This window comes from Triturus cristatus, chromosome 8, assembly GCF_964204655.1.
Source record: "Triturus cristatus chromosome 8, aTriCri1.1, whole genome shotgun sequence".
NCBI lineage: Eukaryota > Metazoa > Chordata > Amphibia > Caudata > Salamandridae > Triturus > Triturus cristatus.
Window position 1 is genome coordinate 1,199,747,622 of NC_140591.1, and position 21,166 is coordinate 1,199,768,787.

At 44.6% G+C, this 21,166-nt stretch overlaps 1 protein-coding gene across 2 annotated transcripts in view; it reads right to left on the bottom strand.

Annotated features, from left to right (window-relative positions):
* The window catches only part of VWA3B (von Willebrand factor A domain containing 3B), a 983,684-nt gene that overhangs the window by 643,590 nt on the left and 318,928 nt on the right, over positions 1-21,166 (bottom strand). For both annotated transcript variants that reach the window (XM_085622889.1, XM_085622888.1), the window contains one exon: positions 7,926-8,108. In XM_085622889.1, the coding sequence (XP_085479015.1) occupies positions 7,926-8,108 (183 nt within the window). The remainder of the gene's footprint in view (positions 1-7,925; positions 8,109-21,166) is intronic.

A 21,166-nucleotide genomic window follows, 5' to 3' on the forward strand; every position in this document is an offset into this window, starting at 1 on the left:
ACCATGGTGTAAGGGTGCCTGCGTTGTAAGGTGGATTGTTTTAGTGCTGGAAGGGGCACTTTCCTGCACAAAAACAATTTCCTGAGGCTTTTTCCTCTTTCTATGAGTGCTGCAGAATGTAAAACGAGGAGAAATAAAGATATTTCTCCTTGTTATGTCTCACCTGGGGGGGGTGTAGGTTTTTGGTGCATTCCCAGGTCTACCACTTCTGCTAAATCTGGGTATGCGTCAAAAACCATGCATGCTGCTTGGGAACACCCACACAATGTCCATGGAAGTGCCTCCCTGGTGCAAAGTATTGTAACCCAATGATTTGCGCTGCATTGCATTACTCGAGATTTATGAAGCCGCTCAAGGCCACGCAAGGTGGCCTTATGCGGCTTCATAAATCTCATTTTGAATTTGCGTCACACTTGCACCACGTTGTTTGGTGCAAGAGCGATGCAAAGGGGCTCATAAATATGCTCCATAACTCCAAAATATAGACTTCGAAATCTTCATCTTACATAAATACCTCCCAACCAAAATGTCGACGTACACTTGATACCCCTATGAAGAGCTTGATGACGGATATGCTAGGTCTAGAGTTAGAATAGGAAATTTCCTGAGTCCTCAAATAAGTGGGAATTGAGTGTTTCTGGATTTAGGCATTAAAAACAGGTTGACATTTTGTTAGGAAGGCTCTTTAACGCTCTTCACGGTAAAAGCCCTTGTTTTGTATAGACCAGACTTCAGCGCCACAAGCCCACTCGCCATCTTAGATCAGCTCATTTCAATTTACTTACGGTGCCGGAGGGGGCACTAGAGGGCACTTAGCGAGATGGCGGCATGAAAGGGCAGCTCCACCGGACGGAGACAATAATCGTCAAAAATCCTCCTGTTCCCGCTTCCTATATCACCCATAAACCAAGCATATCGACTGCTGATTGCCCCTGGGGCTGATGATCTACAGAAATCAGCGGTGACCGCCCGCATTAGGGGCAGAGGTTTCAAGATGGCGCCGCCATTTATCTAGTACCCTGCGCTAGGGATTAAGGACGACGGATGTGCCCTGCTACGATGGCCAGCAGAGGATCCTGCTAACACCCAGAGGAGACCGATCCGAAGTATAGTGAGCGCACGTCCCCGGTGAGTGAAACATCTGCTGTGCCGGGCGTGCGATTCTCTGGGATGGAGGACCCCACCTGTGTGCGTGGCTGGGGAGCAGCCCTACCAGAGCGAGCTGCAACGTGCGCACTCCTAAGAAGAGAACTCCCTCACGGGGGCTTCCGTAGGTGATGGTAAGGCTAATTGAACTCCTAGGAACAACGCGACCCAGCAGGGAGCTCACAGCGGACAACTGCGCTATAATTATTGGGCGGCATTGTTGCAGCGGAGATCTGTGAGGGGAAGAGTGGCCGTTCCAGCAGGTGACATAATCTGAACTTCATGAGGTGCGCTTTTTTGGTTCAGCGAGGCAGCGTGTCGTATACTGGCAAACAGCTAAATGTGCCCAGTGAGAGCCGTGCTCTAAATGAACTGGTTGGCCGGCGCTGATTTGACCTGGCGCATGTAATGGACAGCCTGTAGATTGGCATTCAGGGCCCAGGCTCAACTACATTGGGAACAGAGAACCCCTGCTACGTCACGCTGGAACTACAGCTCCTCTGGGGAGCATAGCAATATTGGGAGTCTCTCAGGCAAACCATGTTGTGAGTCTGGGCCTGTGAGATCGCATCTGCGCTACGCGGGGCCGCTCCTTATGCTGCCCGCCTCCGCCTGAAACCGTTTGCGCCACAGTGACACCCAGTGCAGCCCATAGAGCTTGCGTGAGCCGCAGACCTGCTGGCGCCACACAACAGTTACTGGTGACACCTTCTGCAACATACGCACTTACTTTGAACCTGCGACGGCCCTACCACCCGAGAGCTGGCATTGTGGTGCGCCTGAAGCTGCTCTATCCTCGTACCACTTACAACACACACGAAACACGGCTGCGGAGATCATTTGGCTGGCTACACGTAAAAGGACCCTTGTCCTGCCATTCAGTACCTTACTGTGGATAGGCCTGAAGATTGGTAAATCTGAGCGGAATCAGCCCCACCTGACATTTGAGCCCCACAAGTCCAGCAAGAAGCTGCCTCGGACTCAGAAGCTGATGCTCCTGTAGACACCCTAGCTGCAATCGAGAAGACACTTATCGCTGTACAGAGTAGTCTGAATTCTATCGATGGCAAGATAGATAATCTAAACCTCAGAAAGGATCATATGTCCACAAAACTGGACAAGCGCGCAGTGCGTCTGGGAGAAGCAAAAACCAGCATATCTGACGCCGAGGATGGTCTACATAAACAGCGGAAAAAACCCACGCCATGGAAAAGGTGCTGGCCATGATACAGGCCAAGAACGAGGATTTGGAGGCACGCTACCGGCGCAACAACATTCGCATCGCTGGATTGCCGGAATCTATCAACACTGGCTGCCTTGAAACATACATGGATTCTCTGTTACAGACGGTTTTTGGAGCGGAAAACCTGTCACGGATGCTGATTGTGGAACGTGCACACCACTCCTTAGCTGCCCGTCCTCCACCGGGTGCTCCTCCGCCGCCCCATCATTGCGCGGCTGCTGAATTACAGAGACCGTGACGCCACCTTACGCTTGGCCAGGGAGAAAGGAAACATAACTCATGAGGGCAATTCCTTGGCCTTCTACCCGGACTTTACAGCGACAGTGCAGGCAGCAAGAAAGGAATTTCAACCGGCCCAAAAACTTCTTATCGCCGAAAACATTCCTTATGCAATGGTGTACCCCGCAAGACTTCGCATAGACATCAATGGCAGATCGAAGAGTTTCACCACCCCTAAATCGGCGTTGGATTATGCGAAGACACTCAAGCGCAAGAACCGTGAGTTCTCTGGATCGCCTAATGACGATATGGATGGGTTATCGCAACAAAATCTGGAATGACAACCGGATGGAAATCTATCCGGACCTGGACACTTGGGACCGAGGCCTGGTTATTCCCTATTCCTGAACTAAACGCTGTTGACACAGACTTTAGTCCATTGATGGCGGCCCTCTATTCTGCGGACCTCAACACTTCCTATGCAGTTAAGAACTGATATTATTTTTGTGAACGTTTTTGATATGCCTGTTGATTATCATTATGGGTGTATGGGAGGGAATTATGTCCATAATATCCTCCATCCACCTCCTGTTCAATCTGGGAGGGTATTGGTGCCCTAGCGCTCCCTGATGGGAGTTTCCCACAATTGTTTTCCGAATGTGTTGCACCGTTGGGTGCTGTTTGGGGGGGGTTCGGGATGGCTTTATCAGGTTGGGGTTACTGAAGTGGGTGGGTGTTTTACGGGATGTTTAATGTGGCTCAAATTTGATCAGACTTGGCATTACAAAGGTGTATGGATAACAACGTTATTATCTATGTTGATAGTGTCTTAGCTATGTCGCACACAGACAGGGAAAAAATTGCATGCTTGACCTGGAATCTGCGGAGGCTCAATTCGCTCAAAAAAATACGTCAAATATTGGCATATTTGGATCGTCACGACATAAAAATTGCATTTATACAAGAAACACACCTTACACGCTCCAATGAAGGGAGTATAGGATCACACTGGGCCAGTTACAGGTTATCCTCTTTGTACTCATCGTATGTCAGGGGGGTACTTACACTTGTCAAAAAAAAGCTTTCTTTCACCATGATCGAAAACTGCACGGATGCTGCGGGTCGATATGCCAAAACCCATGGCAAGTCAGCAGGAGAACTAGTCACCCTGGTGAACGTCTACGGCCCCAACTCGGAGGACCCTGATTTCTATGAAGGGATATTGGCCATACTGCGCACTCTGGCAGATGTGACGACAATATGGGGGGGTGACCTTAATACACATCTGGACCCCAGTAAGGACAAATCAAGTGGGACGGGGGACAATCGCCGAAAGCGGCCAAAGTCATCACTGGTGGGATGTCGGAGGTTGGTCTAACAGATGTCTGGCATCTTCACAACTCTGACAGATTAGAGGGACACACATCTCCACCGCAAATGGTAGTTGGTCCCGTCTAGACTACTGGTTAATGAATGACTACGCAACAACCTGGGTGTCGGAGGTTACATGCTTACCTCGAACGCTCTCTGACCACAATCCAGTCAAGCTTACAATGTGAATCCCACAATCTGTGAGTCGGCAATTCACCTGGCGTTTCCACTCTCAGGCATTACTAGACCCACTATACAAGCACAGGATTCGCGAGGCCATTATCCAGTATTTCGCCCATAACAAGGGTACGGTAGATATCACTGCAACCCTTTGGGAGGTGTTCAAAGCCACGATCCGGTGTCAATGCATTAGCACTACATCTGGGATATTGAAGGACATTAGAGGGCAATTATCTAAGATTGAGACTACACTATACAATCTCGAAAGACAATACGAAGTCTCACCTAGCATCCCTCTTCTGACACAAATTAGGGAGTCACTATTAGAATTTAACAAACTGGCTGACAAAGAGATTAGATACTGTTCACGACGACACGTTGCACGAGCATACGGGGAGGGAGGACGCCCGGGTCTAACCTTAGCAATGAAAATAAAGAAAATGGAAGATAGCCACACAATCACAAAAACTATGGACACTTCCGGCGCGGACTATTATACCACACGTGATTTAGTCTCACAGTTCACAACCTATGCGTCCATGTACGCGTCGCAAACTGGGGCCTCGACGGGCGAAATGGATGAGTACATGTCAGACATTGCCCTGGCGTGGTTATCGGGGGGCCACCGAGATTATTTAAGTCAACCGATATCCGTGGAAGACATTCGCCAGGCTATAAAAACACTTCCCACCAAAAAAGCCCCAGGCCCTGAAGGCCTAACTTGCGAATTCTACAAAGAATACGCGGAGGAGCTATCGCCCTATTTACTCGAGGTCTACGCCGAGGCGTATGAAGCGGGCATTTTACTGCTGACTCTAAAGGAGGCTCTCATAATCACATTACTTAAAAAAGATAAACCGTCTACTGGCTGTGATTCGTATCGCCCACTCTCATTAATAAATATAGACGCGAAGATACTCGCTAAAATTTTAGCGAGAAGACTACAGCCATTAATGCCCAAACTGGTCCTGCCGGACCAATCTGGCTTTATCCCCGAGTGATCTACTTTACATAATTTACACACCCTTTTTGCCATGTATCATATTCTTGATACGAAGTTAAAGATGGTGGCTGTGATGATCGATGCGACCAAAGCCTTCAACTCCATAGAGTGGGGATACCTATTTTATATACTTCGCCATATGGGGTTTCCTCTCATATTTATTAACTGGGTACAATTACTGTACACACGACCCAAGTCAGTGGTGGTGCCGCTCACTGAAGTCACCTCGCAGTATGAGCTTGAATTCCCCCTTATGTGGTCGCTGGAGCCAGTGAAGGACCTTGGGGTGTGGGTTCACTGTGACCCTGAGATAGTTATCCTTGAGAATTATGGAACAGCTTGCACTCATTTAGAACAACAAGTGGATAAGTGGATACGGTTACCGCTGACCTTGGCTGACCGCATGGCATTGATAAAAATGGTAGTATAACCCAAGTTTTTATATCTCTTTAGCAATATCCCGATACAGCTGACTACTATCTTTTTTAAGACGGTTCGATCGCTATTAATCAGGCTTATTTGGGGCGGCAAACAGGCCAGAGTAAACTTGACGATGCTCATGTTGGATTATAAAAGCGGATGGTTCAATGTGCCGGACATATACTTATACTATCTATGCGCTCATGCTCAAAATGCGTTCTACTGGTACAATGCACACGATTTTATCCCGCATGTAGCTGTAGATGATGGAGACGCATATCCTATACCTTCAGGTTCCATTTTGACTCATACACAAAGAGGTACGCCCAAGGTAGAAATTAACTCAGTTGACTCCACGATTGCAGCCTGGCAGGCACTGGGCCGAAGAGCATCACAATTGCCGTTATACTTCCTGCTTCGACCCCTGTCGCATCACGCAGCTGCCTCGGTCACACATGAACGAGTGGCTCTGCGTATGTTGGTATCTGTAGGGCTTGAAAAAATGCAGGACATCTTCACAAACGGAACCTTTTTAACAACAGAAGATCTTGCCCTACTTCTCAGCCCCACAAGACACAAAATGATAACTAAACTATATAGAGCTTCAAGAGACGAAACACCGATACCATGGAACAATGAAACCTGAAGCCAGATCACACAGACCATTCAAATATGGCTTAAGAGACACTGACAACTGTAAAATATGTGGGAGCTCAGGTGCAGACTTCTTGCACCTGGCATGGGAATGCAGAAAAGTGAGGGATTACTGGGAAGGGGTTATTGACACTTTGCAAGAAATAACCGCATTACAGCTTCACTGCACCCCAAGTATGTCTATTACATTTAATACCATCCCTAATGGGAAATCTGAGTAGACTTGTAAAAATTGCGCTACTACTAGCCAAAAGAAGGGTGGCAATGGTATGGGACAGCAAGCTCAGCCCTACATCCGAGCTGTGGTTAAAAGACATGGTATATTATCAAGACACCTTAACGTTAAATGCTGAGGAGCTCCCGATCACCTCCAGACCCAAAGACATCTGGGAACCCCTGCTGCAATTTCTACATACAAAGGGTCACAACACACTAACTGGTTCTACTTCAACTGACTGATGCAATATATCAGCTCAATGTATGAACATGTTTAGCACCTTTCAGCTGAGTCTGTCGAAAATGTACACCTCACTGTAAAAATTTGCAAAAAAAATTACTTACGGTGCAACGAAGCAAAAGGAAAAGGCTAGGAGGGGCCAGTTTTTCAGTACTGGCTCCTCTTACATTGAACACCCTTCCCTTGGATATTAGATCAGTATCCAACTATGGGAAATTCAGGAGACTCTTAGAAACTTGGTTGTTTCGACAATCCTATGCCTAAACCAGTGATCGATGCTTCCCTCTGCTACCAGCGCCAAAAGACTTTATGGTAAGCGTGCGCTCTACAAGTGGCCAATAACATAACATAACAACAGGGAGGTTTTGCTAGAGGCGTTTTTTTTAAGGTGTTTGGTAGACATTTTGGAAGCCCGTATTTTTAAGCACATATTTTTGCAAAAGGAATGTTTGGATTCCATCTTTTAACATGAAACCAAATGCAACTGATAGGCCTTTGTCTTGGCAGAAAGAGTGATCACGCCTGCATCAGACCAGATTCTGGTCCTCTCTCCTCTCCATTCATCTGCCTGAAATGTCAAAAGATTTTTGTACGCTAGAAGCCGTCTCTGTTTGGGGAAAAGTGTCCCTAAATATTCCTTAAGATTTTTTCTATTGTCTTATTTATTTTTTACCTTGAAACATATTCAGAAAAAAGAACAAATCCAGTGATTTTCGTAATCATTTTTATTTTTTATACAATGTGTGACATTACCCTGGCATGATGCATACCAGTATCACAATTTCATCCTTGTGTCCATTATTTAATATAGTTTTAATTCAATATTAACCTCCTACATATCAGTGATATCAGTTGTTGATAAACTTTAAGTATTAAAAGAAAACATGAATATTTTAAAAGGGCGAATGAATGGGATTGGTGATGGAATTTGGGGATATCTGTACCCCATATCAAAGAAATGCATATTTTAAAATGTTGGTGGGTGGTGGAAAGAAGAGGAGAAAATGTTTGAGGGAGTTGTGAGTTACACGCTCATTAAATTAAAGACCATATTACAATGAATTGAATCCTGGGGTGGGTGGATACAGTGAGACTTCTACAACAAGCAGCTATTGCCAGGGAGGAGAAGGATAAAAATGTCAATTTATCAAGGGTGCTTAAGTCACCTCACACGGCACAGGTCTCACCCGGGCAACACAACCATGAATTATAAAAAGAGAAAACAGTCTTACCACAAAAGCTCGCGGGGCCTCGGGATCTCTCAGGTCCGAGCTGTAGCAATGGAACCGGCCCCCAGACTTGTTGGAAAGCTCGTACAGAAACTGGTTTGCCTCCGTATCATCACAGTTGAAAGAAATCGTATGAATAGGAACCGGAGTCTGCGTATGGATTTGAGCCATGATGGTTTCCGTAGGCTGTGCGAAAGAACAAGAGGATAAAACATGCATGCTAGTTCAACACTCCTGCTACACACATCTCCATGCCAAAAGGATCGCGTTTACAATGACTTTTAACCAGTGCTTTAAATGGGCCGGTACTCTCCAGTAGGGCCAGACTGGCTGAAGCAGACACCAGATGTTTTCCCAGTGGGACCGGTTTCGGAGCGGTGAGGGACGTTTTTTATGTTACTGGGGGCCGGTTTTGCAGCAGTGCTGCAATATCAGCCCCCTGTAACCAAATCAGCTGTAGTTTCCCACCAGCATCCCCCTGAATGCCCCCCGGGCCGGTTCGACTTAATTGCCATGGCTGGTTTGCTTTCTCAGTCCAGCCATGCTCACCAGTAGTGAGTACCGACACTTCTCAGTGGTCCCATTGAGTACTGGGACTTCTCCTTGTGTCAAGAGAGTACCGGTACTACTAGTGGCATGATGGGGTCAGGCTCTGGGATATGGGCGTGTGACAGTTAATGGTGAGTGTATTTCAGAGGCAGCTTGTTCCTGCAGCCTTACACTCTCACTGACAGCGCAACAGGAATAAGGAGATGTGGCTTGATGGCTAGAGCTCCCGATACTGGAACTATCAAACTGTCAGTTATAGTGTAAGGTTGCAGCATTGGAATACATTCACCATTGTCTGTCAGAGAGCCTAATGCCCTTTGGCCAAGTTCAGCTTGTGTGTGCAAGGCACAATTGATACATTTTTGCAGTTATATATAGCGCAAACTTGACAGAAGGGCATTAAAAAGCTTAACATGATAAGCAGAAGTTCTCCATGCAAGCATACTTTTTTGTTTTTATGACACAGGGTGGTGAAATCTCAGCATCGGCTCAGCATCCTGCGATTCTAGGCAAATCACTTAAATCTCCCCATGCCATAAAAACAAAAGAAGTATGCTTTCACACAAAACTTCAGCTTCTCGTGTAAAGAGTTTTAATGCCCTCGGGCCAAGTCCACGCTATATAAAATGACAAAAAATACCTATTACGCCCTGCACCTATGAGCTGAACTTGGGCGAAGGGCATTAGAGTACTTTACACTGAAGAAGAAAATGCTGCTACTGTACATGCCTGCCTCGAAGCCACACCCCTAGACATGCCCATTCCATACCCACCCCAATCAATTTCGTGAGTACCAGCACTTCTCTTTTTCCATTCAAAGCACTCTTTTTAGCTATTTATGTTTGTGCTGCACACCACAGTGCTGTCAAGGCATTTTGTAGCTTCATGAAATTAGTAACCGTTGATCCCAACTCACTTGCCCTTCCCACAACTTTTCAAACCATTTTCCTCAAGCAAAATATGGGCACAGTCAAAAGAGACAGAAATGAGGTTACAGTGCCATGCACCCTTAACTTCAATGACTGACTGACTGTAGAGCCTAAACCTCAGCCAGAATACATCTAAGGGCCTGTATATTAACTATACAAAACAACCACTGGAATTAACCGCCATGATTTTAATTATTTGAATAACATCAACAGGTGAAGTGCAGGTAAATACTGGTACTATAGGAGAGGAAGACTCATTGTCTTACAGACTTTAAGCAGTGAGTTCACAAGACGTTTTGGAGTACTCCTGTAGTTCTGTTTTACACACTCTTATTCACCTTTTTAGAGGGAAGAAGCATTCAATCATCTTGAATTTAGGACTTCTGGGAAATTTTACAGTAAAGGGAAAAGCAAACGGAGGTGGGCCAAGGACGTGGGCATAGGACATTAAAGTAGGGATGATTGGGTAAGGAAAACTCAGCAATAACTGCTCAGTGCACTGGATAAGACTAGCATCTTAGCACCATTTCCTCAGAACATTCCTGGAGCTGGATAGAATACTCGTAAAGAAGGAGACCCGAGTGGAAGAAAGAAGAATCCTGACTCCTTTGTTCTTCTTAAAGCTTTTGGTTCCAAAACCAGTCACTGTAGATATAGCTCAATGACGACATATATGATTTTGAGGGACCCTTGCCAGCCACAGCCTTGGAGCTTGCACTGCTGAAGGATTCTGACTTCCATTTCAGGTATTAAATCCCAAGGTAATGACTTTGACCTAAATGAACCGATTGGTGTATCTGGCCTCCACTGCATCGGGATCGCAGTGAAATCGCAATTAAGGGCTCTGTCAACCACAAACTGTTGTTTTTCAATGATACTTAACTTTTTTCTGGGTGCTTTTTGCCTTAAACCTTTAAAATCATATCCCCCTATCTGATGTTGATCATTTTGGTGTCTTATTGCTCATTAAAGTTTTCTCTATATTTCTAAATTGGCTTGGAAATGTTACTGTGTTGCTTTCTTGACTTTAAGATTGTTGGTACTGATTGACATTAACATGCATTTCTCTGGAGACTTACAGCTACTTGTGCCTTGGCTATCCAAGGGAGAGAAGACACTCTCTAAGAAACTCACAAGAATATTAATCTATTTGGTAGGGATCCCATCTTCCCAAAATAACAACCCAATTTATATATCTTAGCCTGCTAGATGACGATGTATCACTTTAAAGATGATGTAAGAGAGGCTGAAAAGAATACATTCTTGACAGGAGAGCCAGTGATAGTTGACAAGGAGAAGTCTGATGTGATCAAATTTCTTGGTATCATAAATAAGCAGGCAGCCTAATGAGGGATGTCTTTAAGGGAGGAGCTGGGCCAGGAAGGGAGACTAGAAAGTAGTCTAGTCTTGAAATAGAGAGAGATAGTTCAGCCATGGATAAGACAGGAGAGAGAAGGAAAGGTATGATTGATTTATGTAGTTTCTATTAGAGTAGCATGCTTTGGCTGTTTTCTAGATGTGCTGACTTAACATAGAGGGGACATCAGAGTTAATCCATTGTATGTGGCTTTCTTGGCAATGGAAGTCTATTGCCAAGTAAGCCAACTACTTCCTTGTGCAAGTGTGAGAGTACAAGAAGGCAATCCCCCTCTAATTGATGTGATGAGGTAGGAAAATGCCAGAGATTAAGGGAGTAGGAACACATCCAGGTCTCAGTGACCCTCAGGCAATTTTCAGACTGCTGATGTTACCAATAACAGCATGAGAGAGAACTGAGTGGTGTCAACATGTATGTGAGTTGAACCCCTATTACCATCCAGCAGATCACTTAGCAGCTCTTTGTGCGGTTACATTCAATGAAAATGGCATTGTTGGACCTGACTAAGAGGATAAATGGCAGTACCTCCAGTACCACGCAAACCCAAGTAGGTGTGAAAAATGGATGCCAGTGTTGCCTAGTCTAATATGTCCACGATGCAGCAGGTGTAGGACAACTAGCAGTCGGGTGTTCCTAGGCTTCCGCATGTTGGAAACATTATCAACCACCTGGAGAGTGAATGTCTCAGTTCTGCACCAAAGCGGGAAACAGACTGCGAATTAAGGAGCGGGATCAGTTAAGCATGGTGTGATTGGAGTTGGATAGTGATGAATATTCAGTTGCTCAAGGAAAGAGATGCCAGAGATATGTAAATATTAGCTGACTGGCTATAGCTTTCAATTAGTTCACATCATAAAGGAAAAGAACAGAGAACAATCTGTTAACTCAACTCTGGATAATTGTAGGCCAGGTAAAGGGTTCTGAAATGGAACACCCTCAGAGACAAGTTAGAGAGATGTTGAACGAGTTTCCTGAATAGTAATTTCAATCTCAGTCAGACTAACTGCTGATCTGTCTTTGAGCCATTGCTATTAAATTTACATGTTTGCATCACACGCGAATATCCTCCAGTATCACACTATGAAAAACAAAATCTATAAATGGATCTAATGTACTCTCGTGAGGATAATGTTTAGCAGTATGGGGATGATTCAAAACGTTATTTCCTGCATTAAGCCAAAGTTGGGACCTTTTTAAACATGTTTTAACAATAACAACTGTTTACACCTTCATGTCCTACAACTATGTTAAAAGTATGTGGATAAAGTCTGTGTGTGATCTGCTGTATTCGACCAATAGTCTACAATAACCATTCAAAACTGGCATGAGCCAGGTTTAGAGTCAGATTAATTAAGCAACCGCTCGCAGGTGATCAAAATTACGCCAAACTAATAGATATAAACACATATGCCTCATTCAGAGCAATACTATATAAATCTGAGCGAGGTAAAAGCTCTCATGTTGTTTTGGCACTGGGGTGAGGTGTGAGTAAAGAAGCATTGTTGAAACATTTGATGATTGTGATCGTCTGGTGGTGTGTCTGGAAAAGACTTTCTGCAGTGGTACAGCACAGAAGAAGGGACCCCCATAAATGTGGTGTTATCAGATCACTCTTGCTTGCCCCAGCTTGTTTTGTCCGGCATAGAACAAACAAATAAGGCCATTCCTAAGTCTGTATACTTTGAAGTAAGTTAACACTAAGGGATGTGGCCACCTCCTCTGACTGGGAATCCCTAAAAGCCATGGTTGGAATCAGAGGAGTTGGCCTAACGGCTAGGGCGACCGACCTCGGACTTGGGGAACTGGGTTCGAGTCTCGGTAATGACGCCGAACATCCTGTGATTCTGGGCAAATCACTTAATCTCCCCGTGCCCAACAAAAAATGAATGTGTGTCCTCATGTAACGTAACTGGTGCTATGTAAAGCGCTCTGATACCTGATTGGATTCAGGTCTAGTTCGTGCTGTATAAAACTCTGCAAAAAATAAAAAAAGAAGGGACAAGAACCTTTTCTCCAGACATTGAACAACGAGTGAGAGCAAACACAGTGTTTTGTCAATGGCTTTATAGAAATATATGAAGGACATCTGCAAATTGTAATCAGATATATTCCAGAGGAAAGCAGGAGCATTCTCTAATACTATGGCAGATTGAGTCATGATTCATATTGTGAATGGATTGCAGGCGTGCATGCTCATAACACGGAAAAATGCATAAAAGCAACCTTTTGAACAGCCCTTAGTAATGTCCCACAAAAAGAAATGCACCCAGTATGCAAAAATAACAAATACATTTTTCAATTGTTATTGCCTTCGAAAGTGCATTAATTGAGCAGTCCAGAGTGTCTGTCAATTCCTCTCTCAAAAGAAGTGAGTCCTAATGAAAATTAAACTGTTAGGTTTAATAGATGCAACGGAGACAAGAGAATTAACATAGGAGTTTTATGGCCTTAGTAATGTTTAATTCATAACCTACTTAAAATGTTGTTTGTGTGGGTGTGTGTTTGTGTGTGTGCACATATATATATATAGATATATATATTTATATATAGGTAGATGTTTGTGTATCAGACACGTACCCACAATCTCCTTGATCGCCACTGTAGGTGGCCCCACCACTTTCATATGTGGCCTTTAGTGTGCCCCTCTAAAAATTACTTCTAGCGATGCCACTGTGGATATGCAGAAATTCAACAGAATATCTGTGAGTCAGGCCCCGGGGCGTGGTCACGCTAGACACACATTGTATGCTCTGACCATACCAAACTCCATGATATGTTTAAAAGGTGTTCACAGACTCCTACACTCCGGGAGTGGAGAAGGGGGATGGACCTTTACATGGCTGCTGAAAGAGTTAACTATAAGAGAAGTGGCTGCCCTTGGAAATTCCATAAGGTGTGGGGTAGCTGGATGAGTTATTATGGGCTGGAACTATTGGATGGTACCCAAGAATCCCCGACAGATGTAAATGCGGACCGCATCATGTCACCAAGAAGAGCTAGTTGATCAGTCTGAGCATGAAGCATACTTAATGTACCTCTGATGATGTACTGCTATGAGATACAGTGTGCCTTTTAATTGTTCTATAGTCTCTGTGTGGAATCATTGATGCCGCTGTAACAATGTTTTTTATGAATGACCCCTATGCAACAGTTGTAATGGTTGTAATGACAGTATGTTTGTTATGCATACCAAAAATAAATAAACATATTTATAAAAATAAAAAAAACAGAAGGAAGTCATGCTGGGTACTTCAATGGATACTCTGGCTTTGAGGATGTGTATATTGGATCTGCATGATCTATCTTCTAGATCTTCACATTTCTGCTTTATCTCCTGGTGCTGACCCTCTTCCTTTGTAGCATGAATGTGTCCAGAAATTTCGACCAGCATTGTTGCAGTAAAATCGTGAAGATTAACAAATTCACAGCAATTCTTTTTTTAAACGAAGCACGGTCTCCTGTACTTTTTAAAAACTGAGCCCCCAGGTGTGCCAGGTCCCAGGGCCATATTTGAATATAAATAATTGGGAGGGGGCACATGAAGCCCCCTACCCAAGGCCAGTGTGAGCCCTGGGTACCACCACCTACAAGGGGTAGACCAATTCAACTTTTAATTAGAGGGGCTCAGCGCCCCCCCCCGACTAAGCTCAAAAGAGCCCCGTGGACCACAACTCCCCAGGGCTTTATTCCAAATAATAACGGGAGCCGCACAGATCCCCCTCCTTTCTTATGTAGGGTCCCAGGGACCACCACCTCCCTGGGCCTTGAAAACATTTTGAAGGGGCAGGGGGGCTGCACGGCCCCCTTCCCGGGTCGTATTAGGCCCTAGGGACCACCACCTCACCAGGGTATAAACAATTGTTTTAAGGTAGGGGGCCGCGTGCCCCCCCCCCCCTCTTGGGTACTTTTCAGCACCGGGGACCACCACCTCCCCGGTGCTAGCCCTGAGGAACAAAGGAGAGGGGCCATGTGGCCCCCCTCCTGGAGCCACAAATGTCCCTGGAGACTGCCACACCCCAGGGCCAGATCCTCGGAAGATCGCAGCTTGCTTTCACATGGCGGGAGCTTGGACAGTTCCCGCCAAGCGAGAGCAAACAGTAACTCCACTGGCAGAAGCAGGAAAACTGCTTTTGCTCACTGGGAGCTAAGTTTTCATCTGTTTCAGAGGAAATTATTGCTCCCACACGCAAGGAGCTGTTTCCTGCATGCAGGAGTAATGCCGGCTCCCACTGGAGGCACGAAGCCGGCTGGGGGGTATTGGGTCTTCCCACGTGGCCTCGATGTAGTCTTGTTGTCTTCTATATAGGAGGATTCATGTAATTACAGATTCCTGGATGAAGAGGTACGAGGAGCAATCACATTGCAAAAATGCATGGCATCTTTGTAGTCTCATTGTCTCCTATATAGGAGGATTCTTGAAATCAAAGATTTCTGGATGAAGAGGCACAAGGAGCAATCACATTGCCGAAACGCACAGCATCTTTGGAGTCTCATTGTCTCCTATATAGGAGGATTCATGAAATCACAGATTTCTGAATGAAGAGGCACAAGGAGCAATCACATAGCCGAAATGAACACAAGGTCGCTGGAGACATTTCCTTGTGGTCCATTATGCAGCTGTAGTGTGAAAAAAACACTAGACATTTACCCAACTAGGTAGCACTTATCAATTAACCAGTAGAAACTGCACCAGTTTGGTAGACTTTTTGGGCAAAATATGGACTTGTTGGATAAACAGGCAGGTGAAATTCCGTTCTGGCCCTGATGCTCATTTCACAAAGATGAAACCTCAATGGGAAGTACTTACGAATATAAATAAAGTAGGTGCCCCAGTTGAAGCTCTATTTCTGTAAAGAAAAATGATCCTAACTTCCTGGACTTGGCGAAGGCAAAGCAAGTGTATTTTCTCGGCAATTACACAGTGAAAAACTATCTGAAATCCGTGGTAAAAGTGAATGCATTGTTGATCTATCAGTGATGCCATTTGAGATGTCATGAGTGATGTCATTAGTGATGTCACTGACCATGACCATGTTATGAGTGATGTAATATGTGAGGTCATACACAGTGCATTGCGGGAGTGTAAGTTATAGTTAGCTGAATTTCACTGGTTTTGTACGAATGAAATCTGAGCCTACCTATAATTCTCGGTATCTGATGTTTTTTCAGTAAATTTCCAAGGTTTTTTAAATTCTATTTCCTAACTATAACGTCCCCGTAAGCTTTGTTTATTTCAGTGAAAATATATATATATATATATACATAAACACACACACATATATATATATATATATATATATGTATATATATATACACACACATATACATATATATATTTTTTTTTCTTCAAAGGACCAGCGCTTCTAAGTGCACTCAAAATTCAGTCCCAGTAACTGCTCAGCGGCTTCCCTTCCCTCGGGGAGATTAGTTCTGCCAAACGCATTTCGGAGCCATGATGCTCCTTGTTCACAGGCAAACATGAGAGGCACAGGAAAATGATATGCGGCAGTTCCCTGTCGCGAAGTTGCACCACCCGGATTAGGGGCCACAGAGACTCCCGAACTGTGCAAAGTCTCTGGTTGGGGAATTCAGTCAGCTTCGTCGTCGGAAGACCTTCGCCCTGGGGGGCCCACTGGAGAGCTGTTAAAATATAAAGTAATTATCGCATGGGGATGCGCAGGTCCCACTATGGTGTAAAATTGCAAAGGGGGCACTAAAGCCTACTATAGGAAGACTACTAAAGACTTGAAGTACCAGCATGCAACATTGTGTAATCAAGTGCCGAATGACGGCGAAATAAAAGACGTGCTGGAAAGATGCCTTCTTTGATTTCCTGTGCCTCTCATGTATGCCTGTGAACAAGGAGCATCATGGCTCCGAAACACGTTAGACAGAACTAATCTCCCCGAGGGAAGGGAAGCCGCTGAGCAGTTACTGGGACTGAATTTCGAGTGCACTTCGAAGCGCTGGTCCTTTGAAGAAAAAAATGATATGTGGCAGTTCCCTGTCGCGAAGTTGCACCACCCGGATTAGGGGCCACAGAGACTCCCGAACTGTGCAAAGTCTCCGGTTGGGGAATTCAGTCAGCTTCATCGTCGGAAGACCTTCGCCCTGGGGGGCCCACTGGAGGGCTGTTAAAATATAAAGTAATTATCACATGGGGATGCGCAGGACCCACTATGGTGTAAAAATGCAAATGGGGCACTAAAGCCTACTATAGGAAGACTACTAAAGACTCGAAGTACCAGCATGCAACATTGTGTAATCAAGTGCCGAATGACGGCGAAATAAAAGACGTGCTGGAAAGATGCCTTCTTTGATTTCCTGTGCCTCTCATGTATGCCTGTGAACAAGGAGCATCATGGCTCTGAAACGCGTTAGGCAGAACTAATCTCCCAGAGGGAAGGGAAGCCGCTGAGCAATTACTGGGACTGAATTTCGAGTGCATTTCGAAGCGCTGGTCCTTTGAAGAAAAAAATATATATATATAAGTGACTGGCGCCCCCACTATGCAGAGTATTTTTATCAACAATGTAATTTCAGTGATGTTATCAATGATGTCATAGAACATTTCATGAGTGTTGTAATATGTGAGATCATAAGCAGTGCATGGCAAGGGTGTGAAATAGTTTTTTTAAGTTAACTGTTACTAATAATATATAGGATCTGTGTGTTTAGACAACATAAACTAAGGGATTGGTGTCCAGACTGATTCCAGACGCCCCCACAGGATATGTTAGCCTTTAGACCAGCTCGCTCACAATGCCACTATAAGCCCCCTAACCTTACCAAGTAGGGAATAGTTTCTGGCAACAATCAAACATGACAACCCTTGATCCTTCAGGGATCCTTGAAACAGAATAGTACTTTTCGTTCAGTGTCAGGAAATGCATGATCGCCACAGTGATGAATTCGTATCCTTGTTGTCCCTCAAAGACGACCAGAGTCATTGTCAAACCTTGCCTGGTTAATTTGTGGTATGACTTGAAACAGGCAACAGACATTACAAGATGGCCGCCGTATTTGCAGCAGTTATCCCCAAGCTTTGTAACCCCTGTACAGTCTAGTGTTCAAGGGAGGTGCGAGCATTTCCAACTGCGCACTTCAACTGAAGTTCGTTAGAGAGGGCACGTTCCTACCGTTTCTCCTCAACTAATGTCGAGTAGGAGAGAACGGTATTCTAGACAAGTACGAAGTCCGAGTAAGGAAGAATTCAGTTAGTAAAGGCGAACCTTGATATTACTCTGCAGAGCGTGTTGACTTGCTGGCTCTGCGAGAGTTATTTTCCTTCCAGTGACTCGTCAGGAATTTCTGGATATTTTCAACCTTGAAGGAAGGTTTGAGTTAAGAACTGCGACAGTATCTTAGTGAGAGCTCAGAGCATCAGCGTACCTCCTGGAGAAGAGTGTCCGGTAGAGAATACATCGATTCCGCAACCCAAAGTAAGACGCAACCAAGAAAGTACTTACCCTGAAATTACGCATGCAAGTTGTAGAGCGCAGACTTCCTCAACAGCTCACTGTACCCTCTTTTGCGCTTGTCCTTTTCCTTTCCTCCCTCTTTGCCCTCCCTGGTACCTTTTTGCGTGCAACCACGCAGAGGATGTAGAGCACTGGCAAAAGACTCATTCAACTAAGGAGAGACCACCATTCTACAAGACTTGTGAAATATTTAGCAACATACTATAACCAGAGTTAAGAGGTATATTGTGAGAGAGAGAGTTTACTAGACGTTTAGAAAATGTAGTTGAAATTCACTTCATGTCATTTTTTCCTAATTGCAGATACTTAGCTCTATCTCAGATTGAACCTCATCGCATCTACAATTAGAAAATATAGAAGAGAGGCTTAAACTCCAGTAACAGCTGGTAGGAAGATACTAACCCTAGATGATATTACGAGTAACTTAATTTAGTGAAAGTGTTGTATATGATCTTTTTCCCCTCTGTACATTAGGTACCCAGTGACAGTCAGGAACACAAACATAGAAGATTCCTGGGAGTCATACGAAGGTGGCAGCTGAGAAAGGAGTGTCTCTTCTCTGTCCCATTCGCCTTTTCCCCCTTATTGGTGACGTTGCTCTGTAAGAAGCGCGGCAGCACCGGTGGGCGGGCATAGGGTCTAGCGTCCGTTCTGCTTCTGCGAAGAATCAAGTAGGGTCTTGACATTCAGTCACTCGTGCTCACTTCTTCTCAGAGAGATACACAGAATAAATGATGGGGACGTTTTTCAATAAGCATTTAATGAACCCGCGTCATTCTAGTATAAAATCAGTGGGCTGCGACAACCATTAGACAGAAACAGATATATATGATTGCAAGCACCTACTGAGTAAACAAAAGGTAGAATTCTATCATGGTGCTAAAACAGTGAATATATGAAGGGATATAGATACATGGTAATAATTAAACATACTCCTAACATGAGAACCCTAACTAAGAGTACCTAAGTGTACGTAGCTGTATGTAGGTGTGAAGCCAAGAATCCCCCTCGGAAAGATCCAACTCCATTACCTGATGGGAAAGAACAAAGGACCCCGTCTGAGTCTCGAGTTGGACACCCTGCAAGGGATGTCAGACCACTGCTTGCTGGAGGTTCTGCGTGTAGGTACGCCAGCATCTCATGTCAGCATGGAAGCTTCTCCTCTGGTCTGCCCAGCGAAGATGTGGTGCTTATATACCCAAAAGGTAGCCTCAGGGGATCTCCCTAGAATGGTACTGTGGGCCTGCTGTTCAAGGATGACAATAGTGGTGACTCTTGTACAGAGTTATTATACAGAAGTTATTATACAGAAGATGATGATCCTGCTGTGATACTAAGAATCCTCATACATAATAAATGAGGCTAGTTTTCAAAGAAAACCACACAACATTTATTTGACACATTACTAGGTAAAAGGGCAGCGCCAGAACCGTTATGTAGAGCAAGGTAGGACAAATGTAGGTAAAAGGTTGGGCATCTACCTAGGCCTATATTGGGGTACACTGGGGCTCATAACATAACTATTACTGGTGAATTCCAGTATTGTTTTTCAGTTCTCACCTAACTATAAAGTTACTTTTTTCAGTAAATTTCTAAAGTTTGTTTAATGTAAAGATATTATTATCATACCTAACTACAAACTGACTTTAACCATTGTTTTTTACTGTGCATTTCTAGTTTTTTTAACGTAAAGTGATATTTTATTATCATACGTAAACATGTCATTGCCCAGCCATGCACGCCTTTGGTACGGGTTGGTTACATGTATGCATTGATGTTTCCTATGGCATCTGCTGGTTACTGGTTGCAAGGATGTAATGTTGTAGAGGGTCCACCAAGGAGCAATAGAGGAGAATTGCCTGATCTACACTGGCCGGGCCTTGCGCCCAAATCTTTCAGGCACCCACCCACCTTGTGAATGGCCAACCCGCCCATAGCCAGTCAACCCCCCAGCAGGCACAGCCTTCAGACATGCACAGCAGGTGTTGGCCTCAGGCCATGCTTCCAACCCTCCACGGCTTGACCTGCACTGGCTACCACAGGACTCCCGCAGGTCCCTTTTTTTTATTTCACCCCAGGAAGGCCCCTCTGCGACACCCCTACCCTCAAGGTCCAGGGGGTCAGGATACTTCCAACCTGCCCCCTTATACCTTTTTTTGTTTTAGTCTTCAGGACACGGGGACCAAGTCCCCAAGTCCTGTAATGGCAGTTGCAACATATTTCTACATGTTGCAGCCATTAAATCCAAGCACAAGCTCCTGCAAGACTATCACAGGAGTGAGGCGACCGATGGGAGTGAGGTGACCGATGGGAAAACAAGCCCTTTCAGCCAATCAGATCGCTCTAATATTTGAAGTTCCATGCCCACGGGGCTTTTGCAAGTGTCTCACAAGCCCAACCATATAGATTAATTTTTTAACCTTAATTTCTCAAAACCTCCTGAACAGATTTACACCAAATCACAAAAAGCACATATTCTGGGGGCCTAGCTTTCTGTCAAATTTGGCGTAATTCTATCCAGCCTTTTGGGCTGTAGCACTGTTCAAAAATCACTAAGAAAATTGCATGGGCAGATTGCGTTTTGGGATCCACTTTTGTTGGCCTCCTGCCATACGGCTCACCACAACATTTTCAAAGAAGGAGTTGAGGTAGAAAAACTTTTGGGGGAAAGTTTCATGAACATTAGTCTACCGGCGACAAAGTTATTAACAAACCAAAAAACTACTTTCTATGATGACTAGGTCCTAACTATGACTACACAGTGACAACACCCACTTTGTAATATAAAGATTAATTAGATTTTAAAAGAATGAGAAATTCACTGAAAAAGCTGAAGGTTAAAGTGATGTTAAAAAAAACCCACTGAAGTTCACTTAAATGAAGTAACTATAACTTGCACCCTCGCCA